Here is a 20254-nt window from a genome sequence, read left to right on the forward strand (position 1 = left end):
AATGTTGGGACATAGCATTCCTTGTATATATATATTTGAGTTGGTTTTTGATCATTAAATCAAATCCATGAGGAATCGCCAATTAAGGATATCCTTCCTCGTGCTTGAAAAAAAAATAATGGAGGATGTGGTGGTGAAAGGGTTTGCGTAGGTTGCAATGCATTGCAACATCAAGCTCAATAATGAAAGGCGTGATAAAGCAACTTGTTTTCTTCCTTCCCCACTTACAAGTCACCTCCCTTAGCTAGAAATGTAGCATGACTCATGAGTGATGAGAACAGTTTGAATCAATATATATATATATATATATGTTTCCAACATGAATACGGTATTGTTTAATATAAATTTAAATGACAGGTTATTTTATGTTGTAACATTTTTATAACAAGCTAAAATATTAGCTTATCATATATATATATATATATAAAAATTACACTCGAACTCACCACAACTCAAAACAAATTTATTGTCAAACCGTTGTGAGATTTTGTTGTGTTTATAGATTTTCTCTTAAATCATATGAATTAAAATGACTATCATGTATAAATTTGATTTTTTATAGATTCAGATTAGCTTAACTAATAAAGTCTTTTTAATTGTTGAATAAGAGACTTAGCTTTAAATTCTGCCTAAAAAAAAGTGTCTTTGTATCATAGTAAATAGTAATATCATATCTTTTTTGAAAAAAAAAAAAAAAAACTATACGTCAATGTAAGTTAAATGCAAAAGCATGTAAAGATTTGGCTTTGATATATGGACAATTCCTTAAAAAGAGCTTTATAAAGATTTGCAAAGATTTGGAATAATTTGAATAGTAGTAGATCACTTAATTTAAGGAAACAAGTCTCGTAAAAATAGGGGAAACAATTTAAAATTAAGAAAAAAATTAACAAACTGTAAAAGAATAAAGTCTTCTAAAAAAGGGAACCAAGTCTTGATTGATACTTGATAGGATTTAAATAGAATCAAGTCTTGATGGCTGAGATTCAAATTTATCTCTCTGAAAGATTGTTGCTGGATTGATGAGTGACTGCAGTTTAATTGAGTTGCTGATTACGTGGGATTTAGATAGTTCAATTAGTAAAGTTTATTGCCATTATATGAAGGGTTTGAGTTTGAATGTACACTTACACCAAAATCAATTAATATCTTAATTTCATGATAAAAAGCAATTTTTATATATAAAAAGAGCCAATGAGTTATTGCTACAGCACGCAACGCTGCAGTACTTTGGTTTGTTCTATTTTATTTTATTTAATTTTTAACTGTACTTGCTCTACAGTACTTTAGTTGTTTCAATTTCCACTGTTATGCTTGCCTTCGTTGAACTTGCTTATATAATAATAATAAAACATTAACACAACAAATTACCACAATACTTTTCACAAATGTTGATGTGTTAATTCCTATAAAATAATAAAATATCATACTGGAAAGTGGAACCAACCACAACTAAAAATAAAGGTTTTGTGAAAAAAAAAAAGTACTACATCTATAATATTTTCATAACAAATATTAAGTAGTAAATTATTATTCTAATTTAAACTTATCAATGGAATCATTTTTTTGTCCACCAGTAACAATTTACTACTTATGATTTGTAATGAAAATGTTGTGAACATAGTATTTATCTTGTGAAAATATTAAGACATCTTGTTGTTGTCACAATATTTTTACAACTGGTGAGGTGTTAATACTTTACAAGCCAAAGTAAAATATAACAAAGTTGTAAAGGCATTATGAAAATGTTGTGCCATTCTTTGTGTTTCTAGAATTATTTTTTTATTAGTCAATTTTTGTTGAGCCAAAATTCATTGTTTCATATACAGTTTTCTTGGGTTGAATTTTTGTATTTTGTTTTGTATTTCTTTTTTCTTTATGCACCATTTTAAGTAGAAGCACATAAAATTAGGATTAAAACATTTTTCATCTTTTATGTTTGGGACAGTTCACAGTTCCTCATTAAATTTTAAAATCAAGCAATTAATTTCCTCATCAATATTTTGGAAAAGAGCAAATATGTCATATTTTTATTCTTTCAATAAAACCCTAATAAAAGCTTATGATTCTTAAAAAATTCTATTGTGTAGTAGCTAAAATACTCCCACTAAATTTTAACATCCAAAAATTTTCTTCACGTATTTTAAGTTTTAGATGATAGTAATGCTTAGAAAGTTGGAATGGTAATATAAGGTGTTTTATTTGTTACCTAGAGAACATTGATTTTTTAAGTTTAAATTTTTGAAACGTATAATTTATCTAATGAAAAATTCGATAACACATGCCTTTTGTATATATATATATATATATATTTGCCTAAAATGATTGTTCGTAAAAACTAATTAAGCTAAAGATTGCACCTAGACTCATGTGAAATGATAAAGTAGAAAGTATGAATGAAAAAATTTTCATTGTGTATGTTTGAAGGTATTTGATGAAGAGTTTTAATTGTAACATATGAACATGACTAGAAAAGGTAGGAGTACCGAATAAAAAAAAATTGATGAATGAGGTGTTCCAACAGAGATGGAAGATTTGCAATGTCTCATTATTTTTGAATTTCTGATAAAAGCTTTCATAAGATCTTAGTGGCACTCCACACGAGTGCAAAGGACAGCTAGGATTGCAGCATTAGAATCAGTGCCAGACAGCACTTCTCTTAAGCCTGTCATTCGTCTGCAAAAAAAAGAAGGTTCTGGAATGAGATCCTGTGCCTGCATGGCCAAAAAAAATGCAATGAACCAAGTGGTCCGGGGCTTGTATTTAGGCAATAATTGTCTCATACGTGTGTATATATATCATCTCTCTAGCAGCATGTGAGTCACACATAACAAAATTACACTTAATGAGAAAAATAATGCATTTTTCCGATGTATTAGATACCTTCTCGTCTTCTCGTGATAACGAGGAAATTGACAATTATAATAAGACTTGGAGCTGGATCCCACCAGTTTCATAATTGAGTTAGCCTTCATGCTTACTTGACTAATTATTAATTACCTGGAAAACTACTTTGTGGTCCGTTAACAAGCTTCATCAAATTTCCAAGATTATGACATAGTTGAACTCAGGCTTTTCAGATGTCCAGAATCATTATTTTCTATCTATTTTTAGTAAAAACTAAACCTTTGCGGTTTGCACAATTAAAAGCTTGAAGCAAATATACATTTAGTTCATGAAGTTTTAATCTCACAGCATGATGAAGCTTCAGATTTTTTGGCAAACATATTCTAATAACTAAAATCCACTTCTCAAACCTTCCTCAGGCAGGCATGGTTTGGATCTAAGTAATCTTTTTGACAAGTCCCATGTTTCATTACCCTTTCCAGGATTAACAAATGATTTTTCTTGAATAGCAAATCATTAAGGTAAAGGAGCAAATAAGTGAGGACTCCCAAGCCACAAACCAGGGAAAAATTTCAACAATTCTAGATACAAATCCAATTGCATTTTACTAACTTATACGACCCACCATTTTTCTTTTCGACCAATTATAATCGTACAAGTCAATAAATTGTGAAATTAGGTGCGTGAATTGTTGTGTCTCTACCCCACAGAATTGTTGAAAAATTTAGCCCTTCCAATAGAGGAATCAAAGCCACAACATAAGGGAATTGATTCAGCCATTCACTGCATTAGTGCTTGCTATTCCAACTCAGATCAATACATGAATCGTGGAAAGTTCTTAAAAAGGACAGATCTTGACAAATTCCCTCCCAAGAGTAAACCACCTGCTTGACTACGTATTTACTGTATATTTTAAAAACTTCAATGGTGCATTTGGATCAACTTTTTTTTTTCTTCTTTCTATTAGTATATTTGTTTATTTTCAATTTTTTAGAGAAAGTTTACTGGAAAAAAAAATTGATACTTGTTGATGTGGCAAATTGTGTACTAAATAAAAAGTAATATCAATAGTAAGTTTAAATGAAAACTACTAAAAGTTTGCCAACTTAACAGGTGTAAAAAATATTGTCAAATTTTTTTTTTTGGTGTATTATATTAATCAACTTTTTAAGTCTCATTTTCTTTTCTAGGTATAAGTCTATTGTTACCATACAGAAAACTATATACTTTCAACAAATAATTTCACCAAAAAGCTAATTCAAATGTATGCTTTTGTACAAATATATATACATCATACATGATTGACCTCTCTTGGAATTCAAGAGAGAAACACCAAAAAACCCAATAGTATCCTCCATTGATTTGATTGAACAAGGAAAATAGGATTGGATATTATCACCAGCTAGGATGACAGAAAATATAATGTTAGGGAAATTTAACTGTCTTTATCTTTGTCTTTGAAAATGGTGATTATTTTCCTGGAGAACTCAGTAGAAACCACCCTTTACAAGCATTGCACACCCTTCTACGAATTATATGGCTACTTTTTCCCACCTTCCCTCAATAGTAGTTTACCAAATCCTCAAATAAGATGAAATCTTTCACATTTGTCCAAAGTCATAATTAATCATGCTCTTATTAATTTATATAGACTAATTGACCTGATGAGTCATTCTTTTTTGTCTTCTTCTAAGTAATATTGGTCAATTTTTTTAATTGATCAAAGCCAAGTGGGATAAGCAATCATTGATGGGAACCTCTATTAAGTTATTCTAACATGCTACTCTTGTAGCCATATATATAGTTGTCTACCAATATTCCCAGAGAGGAGAAATTTGAAGGTCTAAAAGTAACCCATTTGAGGCATAATTTTTTGTTGGATGAAAATTTTTATTGTGACCATTTCATGTTTATATATATATATATATATATAAAATCATGACGCATAAGATAAAGAGAAGTTTATGTGACCATTTCATGTTTATATATATATATATATAATCATGACGCATAAGATAAAGAGAAGTTTATGCATATATGATTATTATTATTATTATTATTATTATTTTCCTTTGTTTTGAAGTTTTGGAAGCCTTTTATGGGGAAATTGATAGTCCACTACTCATTATTTATCATTTCAACAAATTATAAAAACAGTTACCACAAAAGTTGTGTCATTTGACTTCTTCAAAGTCCAAACCTAAATTTAGAGAGATCTTTCTTGTCCCTAATAAACACTAGGTGCATATATTTTTCTTGGTATCTAGTATTGGATGATTGATAAGATGTTCTAAATAAATAAAAATTTTCAATTCTTTTCAGAGATTAGTGCTAATTAAAGAATAATATCTTACTTTGAATTCTTAGAGAGAGAGAGAGTGAGCAAAGAATAAGTTTTTTAATTAAAGAATAAATTCTTAATGCGCATCTGTGATTTATAGGAAGAGGCATTTTGCATGTCAAATAAACTGTGTGAGATTGTATGATATTGATACATTCTAGAAATGCTACATCCTTCATGTTTCAACAATGACGAATTCAACAAAGTAAATTAGATTTGTCCACACGCTTATCATGTATTTTAACTGATTCACGTAAGAAAAATTTAACCAGATTCATTTTTCTTTGTCTTCTGAGTATATAATAATGCTTTAATCATTAAGGCCAAGTGGGATAAACATTTATTTGATGGCACTTCTTTGAGTTGCTCCAATGTCTCTCCTTTTTCAGGATAGACATTTGGTAACCAAAATACTAGTCTGAACTTATATGATTCAGATTAAATGATGGGACTTGAAAAGAAAAAAAGTTTGGAGGTGCCAGCTGAACCGCTTTGAATCATAAAGTTTTGAGTGATTAGTTTGTTTGGACATCTGAGCAGTTCATAATTCTTTTCATAGTTTTTTGAATAGTATGATTTGATTGGTGCATTATAATAACAACAGTATCAATAGTTGATCAATACATTATTTTTCTTTTGGTTAAGAATGCAAAGGTAATGTTTTTTTTTTTTGGGTAGAAATGGGTGGTCTTATTAATTAAACATAGAGCTTATACTACAACATCATTATATGACCTCCACATAATCTACTACTCCTGAGGCCAGCCAAATCCCATACTAAATAGTGACATACTAAATAGTGATACACAAAACTGGGACAAGCAGTATAAATAGACAAAAGTTGTTGTTGGTGGGCTCCCAGTTTCGCTATTGCATCCACGCATCCACTTGCTTCCCGGTATATATGGTGCGCCTGCACCTCCCAGTCTTCTCCATGAGGCTCCTGCAATCGCATATCAAAGACATCACATTGGGCGGATAAAAAGAAGTTTTATAAGTTAACCAAGATGACACTACTGTAGACTCAAGCTCAAGTTGGATAAACCTAAACCCTAGTTGCCAAGCTAACAGGAGACCCTACCTAACTGCTTCCAAGTCCAACTTTGCCATATTATTAGTTACTATACCCATCTTTAGAGAAAATCCATATATCCAAAATCTGGAACTATCCCAAAGTAGACCCCCAACACCAGCCATCCTTGGGTTCCCAATGACACTACCATCCGTGTTAAGTTTTACGTATGGTTCCGGAGGCAGTTCCATCGAACAAGAGTTGGGGTCCTAACTGAACTGGTCTCTTCGAGGTGGCTAAGAAAAAATATTTTGTGGCAGCTTGTATCGTTATGTGTACAAGGCTGTGTTGGGATCGAGACTGATTCTTAAAAATCTATTCATTCCTAGCTAGGGCTGTCTAAGGGTCGGTCTGGGTTGGGTTTGTGCCCAACTTGGAACCAATATGATGGAATTGGATTTTGGAAAAGCTCACTCGCTATCGACCACCGGAGTAAACAGGTCGGGCGGATCAGACTTCAACGAGTGGCGGAAGGGTCGGTCGGCATTAACGATTTGAGAAAATGGTGAGGAAACTGCGAAAAAAGGTGAGAAAAACCCAGATTTGGCGAAAATCTCATCGAAATCTATGAGATTTCGCCAAATCCAACAGTAATATCACTGGATTTGATGAGATTTCGCTAGATCTAGTCAAAATCTCGTCGGACCTACATGGAATAGCGCCTGAATCCGGGTTTTTTTGCCGAGATCTGGATTTTTTTATCGTCGAAATCTGGGTTTTTTGGCCTAAATTTGGGTTTCTTATTGGAATTTGGGTTTTTCGTCGGATTATGGGTTTTTTGGGTTTTTGGGGGAGAGAAACTGAACCGACCCACCGAAGTCAGTTTTTGGTGGAGAAAATTTGCCGCCGACCACCGGAGTAGGTTGGGTCGGCCGGTTTTGAATCGGTTCCAGTCGGGTCTCCGGGTGGGTTGGGTCACCGGATATGTTTGGACAGCCCTATTCCTAGCTAACTATAGGTTCCAGCATAGGAAAGGAAAATATATTTTCCACGGGAGCCTCTGGTGCATAACTACCCTTTTTGCAGTCGCATTACTCTGCAACCACTCTTGTAAGGGCATATGAAAAAAGGAGAGTGGCAAGGGTCTCGGGGATTGACCCCGCACCTCCTTAGCCCAGGGGCAGTCTTGTAAGATGTGAAGTGTTGTTTCCTGAGTGTGGTATCTAGGAAAGTTGTCAGTAATATTCAGGTGAGAAAACGCTAAATATTGCCCAGTGGGAAGTCGGTTGTGCATGACTTTCCAAAGAAAAAGTTGGATCTTTTTGGGACAGTGTACTTTCCATACCTGTTTATCTAGAGGCATTTGTTGTTGTTGACATATAAAATGTGATTCCGAGCTCACCAAACACATTCCATTATTATGGGGCCATACAAAGGTAGTCAAGATCCAGGCGATTCTTGCCACCGGGATTCCATGGATAAGTTGCTTAATTTGTGGTGGGAGGGGGACATGAAGAGAAGTTAAATTCCAAGTCTGAGCAACTCTCAAAGAGCTGACTCGACTGTTTTCTTCGTTTCGCATTAGCGGACCTGCTATGCGGCTACGAAGTGTGCCCCTCGGGATCCAGTGATCCTCCCATATCCTGATATTGTGGCCATCCCCTATTATCCATTTCATACCTTTGCGTAGCCATTGAATTCCATTAAACAAGGCTTTCCAAATATGCGACCCCATAAGAACGGGCAACTTAATTGGTCTAGTTGCCGACTAATTTTTTGGGGGAGGCCATACGTGGTTTGCACGGTGTAAATGGGAATGGAAGCCACCGAGGATTTAACAAGCGTGGCACGTCTTGCCATGGAAAGATACTATGCTTGCCATCCTTCAATCTTCTTTTGAATTCTATCAACTAAATACTGGTATGCTGCTCTCTAACATTGCTCAGGGTTTTATAGACATGGGAAGGATATGACTCCATTATTTAGAAGATTGTCAATTTCTGATTGAGAAAAAAAAAAGCAGTCATGGAAAGTAAGATATATGCAACCCGAGGTTTCAGTAATGTTGCTTGATATCTTATCTATGGCCCAAGTTTTTCTTGTTTTACTCACAACATGTACAATAGCAACTTTGACTCATTTTGATGGAGATTTTTGACCATTTGTTGCTGTGAAAAAGGTTGTCCTTTTGTTTTCAAAAGTCTCTTTGATTTGATTCCAATGTGTGGGAGCTGGGAAAAGGTAAAGTCGTAAAGGATAAAAAAACCTTTTCTAAACGATAAACAAGCCAAATCTCCAACCATGCATGACATAAAAGAAGATATATACCCTAATGAACTTGGCAGCTTTTTTTTTTTTTTTTTTTTTTTTGGACAGTTTTAAAGTTGTTCTTGTTAGTTGAGAAACTTTTTGACACTGTATTTCTCTAGTATTCACTATAAATTCTTCCCATTTCCAATAAATTCATTCTATAGTTTAGATTAAACATGTATTTAATGCTATATTATTAAAATTCTAATTGATGTAAATAAATAGAAACAATAAAATCATACTCATGAAAAGGATGCTGCCAAAATTGCTGAACTTGGATTTGAAGATAGGCCCTGCCCACAATTGAGTAAGCAATTTGTATCTCTCCGACAAGAGTCATTGTTTGTGTAATATCAACCCATCATGTCATGTTGTTTCAGAAACATGAAATGGCAGGTATTGGACTTACTCAAAGAAATAATTGGAAGCTTTCCCTATTGGGGCAAAAATTATTGATTCTAGCCATTAAATTATATATTGCACTCCCATAATGTTAGGCTTGTGTAGTAGAAAATTCATTTTTCTCATTTTTTTAAGATCTCAATTCCTATACGCCCTCAAAAAAAGGATCTCATTTCCTATACATATATGCACCTCGGATTAACTATACATGCCAATAAGATAGAAGCTATAACCCAGGGTGATATGTTATTGTCCTTTCTTCCATTAAAAAAATATGATGCATATATCAACATCATTGTGGAATTTTCCCAAGGCAAGAGGGTAGTCTACTGCAGTTGGCATACAAAATTGGTTGAAGCTTAGGGTAAGAATTGTCTATCACAGAATCATCTACACAATCTCCTATGCATGATAAGAGTTGAGGATTTGTTTGGTATCTAAATTCTACAGAGAGAGACCTATAGATATGGACAAAAAATCCCACAATAATTAAGACCAGTATACCTATTTGAACGGTCTAACAAGCAGATTTCCTTCATTTTCATACACAGCATTTCACATGCAAATGCCACTAGCAAAATGAATATGAAAAAAACAATCAAGAAATAGTTACAAAAATTCAAAACAATGCTACTCAAGAAATATTAAACTGCAGTATAGGCCTTTTGTGCAGTATGTAGGGAAATTGAACATTTTGTCGTGTTTGTGATCATGAAATTTTATCAAACAAGAAACTTTTAGCAATATGCATTATGAAATTTTATTAAACAAGGAACTGTTATAGCAATTGGATTTGCGAGAGAAATTTCAAAGAGTGAGGTTTTAATTAGAGGGAAAAAAAATTTGTTTGGGTATGTCATATATGTTTGACTTATAGGAGGATAGGTATTTTTTGTATGCCAAATAAACTGGTTGAGATTGTCAAAAGCCTTGTCACTAAAAAGTCTTATGGGGTAGCCCCTAGGCCCCTTTTTTTTGGGATAGGCCCTTAGAAGCTCAAACTTGAAATGGATCTAGTCCTTTGTATTTTTGTATCTTGTGTACGGTTTTTGTTTCCAAATTAAGGCCCAATAAATATTAGAAATGATTTATGCTTTATTTTTCAGTAAATTGCAACTAGTCACACTTATGAAGGATGGTTTGCAGTTTATTGATTCATTGTATCATTTGTATTCTTAATTTTTCATATAGTAAAATTACTAGGGATACTGATCCAGGTATTCTTTTTTATTTATTGAATAAGAAAATCATGGAAGAAAAATTTAATAAAAAAGGAATTATGAGATTATTGAAATCACACATGGTTCATTTACTAAAAAATTTCTCACCAGTTAACTTAACAAAGAGCAGGCCCTTGAGGCAGGGTCAATATGGCATCATACTTACTTGTTTATTAACTAAACAAGAACTCTTGTCGAATTTCGAAAGATATGTACTTGGGATGAAGAGAGATGAATGGAGAGGAAAGAAGAGTAGAGGTAAAGGGGAAATGTTACTACCCTCATCCAAACATAGGGTTAAAAACAACCACCAAAAAAAAAAAAAACAGGATGACACTAGAAACCAAAAGTATTAAATATATTAAACTTTAATTTAACATATAGAATGGATAACCCATTATCACAACTATTTCTTTAAGTGCTCTGTTATTTTTACTTTTTGTTGTTGTTGTTGTTGTTGTTGTTATTGTTGTTGCTGCTGCTGCTGCTAAATCTCTGTTATTTTTATCTTGTTTCAGTTAAATTTTATTTTTTAATTATTTGAAGTAGTAATTAGCTTCATGTTTCAATTATCACAACCAAGCATCAAACCAATAATGGTGGTCTCCTAAATTAAGTTCCTCTTACATTTCTAATTTTTTTTTTTTTTTAACCATGGAGTTCATACAACACTCTTCATCTATTTTGAGATGAGTGAACTGGATTTTATCACGTTATTCATCCTAAAATTAGAATTCATTTTTTTGTTACAAATATTCACTTATAGCATACCATATCTCAATGGATTATCATAATTTTTCTACTACTACCCAATATTTGGAAGATCCTTTCTCGGAATACATGTCTGTTTCCTTGGGTTTTACTATAACTAGTTTGTTTGGAAATATACGTACCCATATTTTCCTGCTGTGGAGTACATTTCATGTTATTGCTCACCACCCTGCTTTTATTTGTCTAGACGTAATCCACACGGTTCAAGTGCCTTAAGAGCATATCTATCAAAGCAAACATGATTATCTCAGTAAGATATTCCTTAATAAATACTAATTAATACTATTTTGATATTTAAATTGTTTAAGATATTGAAAAAGCTAATCAATTCATTTCAAATAAATTAAAGGTTTTTAGAAAATTTATATAAAATTATTCTAAAAACTCTAAAGAACCATTTTTTTTTAGAGGAAATGATAGTAGACTTTATTCATTCAATATCATGGTATACAATGGGAAAAGAGAAAAGAGGGTCAAAACATTGACCTTCTCATTCTCTTTTGCAAGTTACAACACTAGCATGAGTTAGAGCAACAAAATTACATCTTAAAAGAAACTATATATATATATATAACACACACTAACAAATTGTTCGCAAATCAGCTTAATATCCTTCAAGATCTAACCAACCACTTCCAAAGAATACAATCTAATCTTGATTGCATTAGAATGGGTGCTGCCTTTCTCAATCATCTTTTAAAAAAAAAAAAAAAAAATCAAGATCCTTGATAGAAACAAAGGCTCCAGCAGACCGTTTAGAAGGTAATGGCGTGGATACGAGGGAGTTGTTAGAATTCAATTTGGCCTTATTCCTGATAACTCGCTTCCAGCTACGTAAGGATGATGTCTTCAGTTCTAGACTCTCGGTAGGTACCTCAAAAGAGAATTCCATCTCAATATCCTCATAATTCTTGGAAAGTTTCTCAACTGAATTTTTGAAATTACTTACCTCTATCTTAGAAATCGAACAACTATGGTGAGTAGACTTAGTGTTTGATGAGAACTCAAAGAAGTCTATATTATGAATTTCGGCATTATCACAATGTTCCAATTCATGAGGGATAATAGTCTTATCATCACAATTCAAATTTGTATCCAAATTTGAAGCCGCTATATCAGATGGAAGAAAATAGTTAGGCTTATAATGGTTTTGAACAAGGATAACATCATTAGAATTTGAATTGGATGCAATCTCCATAATCTTGACTACCTTATCCATTTGAAAATTCGAAACTCCCTTGGAAATAGGAACCAACTACTTTTCTGGTGCCAGAATGTAGGAAATTCAACCCGAAATTCCTAAAAGTGAGAAACAAAAATAGAGAAAACACATGTCAAGAGAAAACAATCACACACAACAACAGTATTTACTGATTTGGCAATTTGCCTACGTCTATGGAGTTGCAGAGATTTCACTATTATAGGGAAAAATACAAAGTGCGGCTACATGTTTTAATCTCTCAAAAACAACAACAACAACAAAACCCAATCAACAAAATTGTGTTTTTTTTACCTCCTGTGCACAGGATACACAATGGGCCAAAATTTTTTCGCCAAGCTTCGCTACATGGACTAACTTAGAAAATCTCCAATTAAAAACCACGTAATATTATTTGGGTTAAGTTGAGTCGTCAACCGGATCAAACATAACTAGGCTCCATAAAGCCCAACAAATCTCCCACTTGGAGACTAGTTCAATCATCAACATCAACTGCAATCCTCCAAAAAACAATCCCTCATCCCTGCAACTCATCCTCCTGTCTTCAAGTTAGAAGCCCAACTAAAGCTGCACATAACTTCAGCTTCTCAATAGTGACACCCTTAGTCAACATATCTGCCAAGTTCTTAGATCCACAAATCTTCTCAAGTATTACTAGCTTATTTTCAACAAGGTACTGGATAAAGTGGTATTTTGTTTGTATATGTTTCGACTTTGAATGAAAATCCAAATTTTTAGCAAGAAAAATTGCACTCTGACTGTCACTGTGTAGAATGCCCATCTCTTGCTTCTTACCCAATTCATCTAAGAAACCATGTAACCAAATCATCTCCTTTCCAACTTTAATTGCTACAACATACTCAACTTCTGTAGTAGACAAAGTAACAATCTTTTGTAGATTTGAAGCCCATGATATAGCTGTACCACTCAGAGTAAATACAAACCCAGTAGTACTCTTTCTACTATCAATATCACCAGCAAAATTAGCATCTACATAACCTTGCAGTTTCAAACTTGCACCTGTGAAGCAAAGACATGTATCTGATGAGCCCTTCAGATATCTCAGAATCCACTTGACTGCCTCCCAATGCTGCTTTCTAGGCCTACTCATAAATCTGCTCACAACTCCTATTGCATGTGCAGTGTCTGGCCTTATACACAACATAGCATACATCAAGGTACCAATAGCTTGAGACATAGGGCACCTTGCTCATATGGTCCTTTTCATCTTTTGTCTTCAGTGACTATTCTTTGCTTAGTTTGAAATGACTACTCAAAGGTGTGCTCACTGGTTTAGCTTCATTTATGTTGAACCTGCTAAGAACTTTTTTTCACATACTCTGATTGTGAAAGCTTCAATGTACCATTAGTCTTGTCTTTAATGATTCTCATACCAAGGATTTGCTTTGTAGCTCCCAAATCCTTTATTACAAACTGTTTTGACAATTGCTTCTTTAGATTATTAATCTCCTCAATGCTAGACCCTGCAATGAGCATATCATTTACATACAATAGTAAAATGATATAAGAATTGTCAAAGAACTTAACATAGCAACAGTGATCAACTTCACATCTCTTGAACCTAATTTATGCATAAAACTGTCAAATTTCTTGTACCACTGTCTAGNTTTTTTACTTTCCTAAAATGCAGCTTTCACACATGTCAAAATCAATAGACTTCAATTCTGGTAGCTTTCCTCTTGACAGCAGCATCTTTATCCCTTTCTCACTCATGTGACCAAGCCTGTGATGCAATAGGCTTGTATCAGTATTTGCTTTAGCAACTGCAACTATATCTCTTGGACTTAAGGTCATATATAGAGTGTCAGTCTTCTTTCCACGAGCCAATACTCTGGTTCCCTTTGTAATCTTCCAAGTACCACCAACAAATAGTATTGCATGCCCTTCATCATCAAGTTGTCCAATAGAAATCAGATTCCTCCTCAAGTCAGGAATATGTCAAACCTTCTCCAATAACCAAACAGACCCATTGGGCAATAATATTCAGACATCTCCCATACCTATAACATCCAAGGCTGAACCATCAGCCAAATACACCTTACCAAAATCACTTATAACATAATTCTGTATGATTTCTCAGTGTAAAGTGGTATGAAACAAAACTTCTGAATCCAAAACCCAATCATCAAGTGGACTGTCTACTACAAGAAGGAGTGCATCCTGTACATCTTCTGTTACAACATTAGCAGAATCATCTTCATTCTTATTCTTAGGACATTTGCATTGCCTCCTAAAGTGACATGTTTTCCCACAGTTCTAACATTGTACTTGTTGGCCTGATCTAGATTTACTTTTATTCCGATTAGAATTTCTAGATTTTGATCTGCCCTGATTTGAATCTCTGTCATTACTTCTGCCTCTTGTCTCAAGGTTTAGGGCAGAACCAAATCTTGAGGTTTCCCCTGCATATCTTCTACGAATCTCCTTAGCCATAATTAAATCTTGTATGTCATTGTACTTCAGCTTTTTTTTCCTGTAGAATTGCTCACTGCCATCTTCATTGCCTCTCAACTGTTTGTCAAAGAAGCCAAAAAACGATCAGTGCACGGATCTCATAATCAAAATCAATCTCTACAGACGACAATTGATTTGTGATAGTGTTAAATTCATTCAGATGTTGTGCTACTGATGCGTTCTCTGCCATCTTTAGATTGAACAGTTTTTTCGTCAAATGCACCTTGTTGTTTGCTGACGGCTTTTCATATATACCAGACAAAGCCTTCATCAGATCTGCTGTGGCCTTCTCCTTTACAACATTATATACAACAGACCTAGATAGAGTTAACCTGATAACTCCCAATACCTGTCTATCAAGAAGAGCCCATTCTTCAGCCTTCATAGTCTCAGGTTTTGTCCCCAAAAGAGGCAGATGCAATTTCCTCTCATATAGATAATCTTCAATCTACATCCTCTACTACGCGAAGTCTGTGCTATTAAACTTTTCTATTCCAAATGCCTTTTCTGTTTCCTCTACCATTGTTCCCACTCAAACCTAACCCTAGACTTTAATACCAGTTGTAAGGAATTCAACCCGAAATTCCCAAAACGTGAGAAACAAAAATAGAGAAAACACATGTTAAAAGAAAACAATTACACGCACAAGACAATATTTATGTAGTCCGGCAATTTGCTTACGTTCACAGAGTTGCAGGGATTTCACTATTATAAGGGAAAAATACAAAGTGCGGTTACATTGTTTCAATCTCTCAAGAATGACAACAACCAAGCCGGAGCGCTATGGACTAAACCTTAGAAAATCTCTCATTAAAAACAACACAATATTATTCGGGTCGGGTTGAGTTGTCAACCGGATCAAACATAACTAGGCTCCAAAGCCCAACACAGAATAGTTGTGTCTCTTCCTAACGAAGTGCCAAACGGCACAGATTGCCTTGGATTAATCATCATAGCTGTCGTGGGAAGCTCAGCCTGAATTTGGCGATGATGTAATGAATCATCAAAATCTTTTACCACTAATTGAATATCATCCTCATCTTCATATCGTGTGTCTAATTGAAAAAATCTTTTTTTTTTTTTTTTTCTGCTACCCTTCGGAGCCAACGAACGGAGCCATGGACCAAATTGAAAAAATCATCATCAGAGGAAAAACACCCCGTCTTCAATTGAGGACACTCATTGTCTTGATGGCTAAGAATTCCACATCTATAGCAAAAAATAGAAAGCCTTTCATATTTAAAGACAACCCAACTGGGCTCAAGATCTTCAATTTGAATTATTTTACCACGCATAAGAGGCTTGGTAATATCAACATTTACTCTTAATTCGAAGAAAAGGTCCCTAGGCAATACCACTCTAGGGTGCATCCACCATGAGAAGCTTGCCCATCTCATTGCCAATTCGAGTTCCTACAGCCTTATTCATACTTTTAATCCTTATTCATACTTTTAATAGGAATATTAAAAATACGAATCCAAAAGGGGGAATGACGGAAGGGGATGTTGGCTGGATTGGAATCACCATGAAATTGCTTCATCATGATCAATCTTTTATCAAAGGACTAGGGACTTTTATCTAATACAACTGTCAAATGCTCCTCTGAACAAAAAATAGCAAGAAAGAGATTCTGTCCGACCTCTTTAATAGTTACACCCTGAGAAGAACGCCAAAGATTCACACAAGTGGCTTTAAAAGCTTCCTGGCTGTAATCTTTAGTAGTTTGCAACTTGAACAAGATGCTAAACTGTGCCTGCTGTTTAGAAATAGCTACCTCAGAAGCTTCCACAGCCTTAATGCCTTTTTCCTCTTCTGACAGTTTGAAATGTTTCCAGAGTTATTCCGTAGATGCATCCATAGTAAGAGAATAAAACAATAGTAATAAAGAGCTATGTAAGATATAGGAAAAGGAAAAGGAGAAAGAAAAAACAAACCTTCTATCACAATCTAATAACAGAGATTGGAGAAGTTAATAAGTCTCACAAAGGGAGAGTGAGTTTGTAGCTTCCACAGTCAAAGACTACTGAGAGGCCTAAGAGAGAGAAGTCTTTATCACTCTCAGATAGGATAATTTTACTTACTCTAAAGAACTTTAATTGGTTGATATTGCAAAAGTTAATCAATTCATTTCAAAATTAATGAAAATGATTCAACAAATCTATATAAAATTATTCTATAAAATCTCAAGAGAAACCTTAATAGGTTGTCTTGTAATGATACTTATCCAAAGACCATTAAACCACTTTTACTGCATTCAAACAACACCAAAAATAGAACATTAGACCGACGCAAAATGTATCTGTCTTTTCTATTTTTTCCTAAAAAAATTATTAACAAAAAAAACCCAAAAGTCTTTATCCTAATCAAAAGTACTTAAAAAATCGCGCTTTCGGGTTGGTACGAGAATATGTAAACGTGGGAAAGATCCGGATAATTTTTATTTAGATAATTTTTATTTTTGTATAGCCGACAAACAAAGCCTTCAAGTCTTTTTATAATTGAAACTTTTTAAATGGAATCAAAGGAAACCTGAAACCCAAGCTAAGTCTTGCTTTGTTCAAAGGCGTTCTCCTCATTCTTTGGAAAAGATATTGTTGATAAGGTACTTGGGATTTCTCTTTCATTTTCACTGTCCTATTTGTTTGCTTTCTGATTGAAGATAAAAGCATACAATTTTGATTCATTTTGCTTCAAATTGTGTCCAATGCTTTGTTCAAAGGCGTTCTCCTCATTCTTTGGAAAAGATATTGTTGATAAGGTACTTGGGATTTCTCTTTCATTTTCACTGTCCTATTTGTTTGCTTTCTGATTGAAGATAAAAGCATACAATTTTGATTCATTTTGCTTCAAATTGTGTCCAATGCAAGGTTTGGGGTTTTGTTGATCATTAATTAATGCCTTGGAGTGATTTGGCATCTGGGTTTTGTTTCTTTGCTTATAAATTTAAGCTTTTATAGTGATTTTGTATCTGGGTTTTGTTCCTTTGCTCATTAATTAAAGCTTTAGAGTGATTTTATATCTGGGGTTTGGTTTCTTTGAAGTTTAGTTGGCTCTGTTGCACGAAATTTGAGATCTTTAGTGAGAGATATATAGGTAATGAAGGTTTTTTATAGGTTAAATAGTGAAAGACACTCAAAATTCCACAGGATTTTCAATGGATTGAGTGCTGTTCTCCTATTTTTCTTCTTCTGCAAGAAGGTAGATATAATTAAAACCCCTCTTCTTAAGCAATCTTCCTTGTTTTTCAACGCAAATTCGACTCCTCAAGCTGTTTTCGATGATAGCTCGGGTCACATTACAGTAATTCATCGTGGAATTGGTGAAATCCGTGCTAATGCATCGGGTTTAGGTGATGAGTCTGGTGAAAATAATGGTGTGAGCAGTTCTTCAGAGTGCAGTGGATTGCATAAACATGATGGTTATGCCAACCAATGTGAGTACTTGAAAGCAAATACGGAATGTTCTTTGGATGGGTTATTTGATTACTTAAGGTTCTTTTATTGTGACTGTCAAGATTTCAGCGTATTGGGGTATGCAGTGTTGGGTGTGTGGGTTGCCTTGTTGTTCTATCTATCGGTTACCACTGCAGCCGATTACTTTTGTTTTTCGCTTGAGCAGCTCTCAAGCCTGTTGAAGCTGCCTCCAACTGTTGCTGGGGTTGTGCTTCTGCCTCTTGGGAATGGAGCACCGGATGTGTTTTCCAGTATTGCTGCTTTTGCGGGTACAAATACAGGTGATGTGGGTTTAAACAGTGTGTTGGGTGGTGCGGTGTTTGTTACTTGTATTGTTGTTGGGACTATTTCTTTATGTGTTGCAGAGAAGAGGATTCAGATTGATCGGAATTGCTTCATAAGGGATATGAGTTTCTTTCTAGTAACTCTTTTGTCACTTTTGTTGATTTTGATCATTGGTAAGCTGAGTGTAGGGGGAGCCATTGCCTTTGTATTGATTTATGTGGTTTATGCAATTTCCATTGCTGCAAATGAGATTTTGAGGAAACATGCTTGGAGGTTGAAATTGGATGTTATTACACCATTGCTTCCTGTCCAACAAAGTGAAGGGGATGTGCCTATACATAGCCCCTTGTTTGAGACTGAGACCAAAAGTGATCCAACGCCTCTCCACAATTCGTTGCCTCAATTGATGTGCCCTTCAAATGGGGAAATATATTCAAACCAGACAATGCTTGCATTGGATAATGAAACCCCTCCGTGGGGGTGGAATGGTGAGAGCATGGAGAGCAATGGCTTATGCTCATGTTGTAAGCTGTTTTGTTCTAAGCTTTTTTTACTGATTGAGATGCCATTGACAGTGCTAAGGCGGTTAACAATTCCATTAGTCGATGATGAAAAATGGTCGAAGGCATATGCTGTTTCGAGTGCTACATTGGATCCCATTCTTCTGGCATTTCTGTGGAATACCCAAGATAATTTGGGTTCTGAAATTAGAATAATTACTTATTGTATTGGTATAGCAGTTGGTTGCACACTTGGTATTCTTGCGTTCTGGTATACTGTACCTGATCATCCACCCCAGAAGTTATTAATTCTCTGGGTTTTAGGTGGATTTGTTATGAGTATTGTATGGTTCTATATGATTGCTAATGAGCTTGTTGCTCTATTGGTGGCATTTGGTCTAATCGTCGGTGTTAATACATCCATCCTTGGAGTGACTGTTTTAGCTTGGGGCAATTCAGTAGGTGACTTGATATCGGATGTTACATTGGCAATACATGGCGAGGATGGTGTGCAGATTGCTTTATCTGGATGCTATGCCGGTCCCATGTTCAACACACTTATTGGTTTGGGGTTCCCCTTGCTGCTTGCAGCCTGGTCAGAGGGAGGTTCATACACAATTCCACTAGACAGTAGCTTGGTTTACACCATGGGGTTTCTCATAACAGCACTAATCTGGGCACTTGTTGTTTTACCTTTGTGTGACATGCGCCCTACTAGGACATTAGGAGTGGGCCTTATTGCCCTTTATTTGATATTTCTTTCTTTGAGGCTGGTCAGTGCTTTGGGACTTTTCTCATTTGCAATTTGAAGTTGGCATTTGGGTTATGTTGTAATTGAAGGACCAGTTTATCCAAAACCTTTGGTGCAGATATAATGGTATGACCGTATGAGTATTGTTATACAGACGCTACCCAAATTTGCAAATTTATTTTTATATGTCTAAATGGTATTTATCCCCAAAACAGTTCTCAAAAATTGGTTCTCCATGTGTGTGTTTCTTAAGTGATAGGTCATAATTTCAAGGATAAAATACAAAAAAGGTGTTTGGGCTAATACTATGTAATATTGAGACTCTTCAAAAATATTTAACTTGCTCTCTAAAGCACAAATGACACTTAACAACGTTTGAAAGTTCCCAACTCCTCCAAGTCTTTTGTTTCTTAACTTTCTTTCCAACAATTTGCCTTGACTGCACAAGTCTCACAGTAACTGCATTCTGACAATTATATGCAAAAGAGAGTGTCTAGGTAGTTAATAGTAGATAAACAGCAGTTAGAGATGGAGAAGGAAGGAGGATGAGCAAATGAATTTTCAAACGATGTTAAGTAAGGTTTGTATTTTGCCCAAATCTTGGAATAATTTTTGTATTTTTTTTCCCCAAGTTTTAATAGTGAACCTGAGGGCTTATTACTATTCTAA

The 20254-nt window shown here is 34.6% G+C and overlaps 1 protein-coding gene across 1 annotated transcript; it reads left to right on the forward strand.

Annotated features, from left to right (window-relative positions):
* Positions 1-17308: 17308 nt before the first annotated feature.
* Positions 17309-19736, forward strand: LOC112001690 (cation/calcium exchanger 4-like). The gene has a single exon (XM_024033868.2). It carries the CDS (start codon positions 17694-17696, stop codon positions 19641-19643), a length of 1950 nt encoding a protein of 649 aa, XP_023889636.2. The 5' UTR covers positions 17309-17693; the 3' UTR covers positions 19644-19736.
* The last annotated feature ends 518 nt before the right edge of the window (positions 19737-20254 follow it).

This window comes from Quercus suber, unplaced genomic scaffold (genome assembly GCF_002906115.3).
Source record: "Quercus suber isolate HL8 unplaced genomic scaffold, Cork oak 2.0 scaffold_286, whole genome shotgun sequence".
NCBI classification, from domain to species: Eukaryota; Viridiplantae; Streptophyta; class Magnoliopsida; order Fagales; family Fagaceae; genus Quercus; species Quercus suber.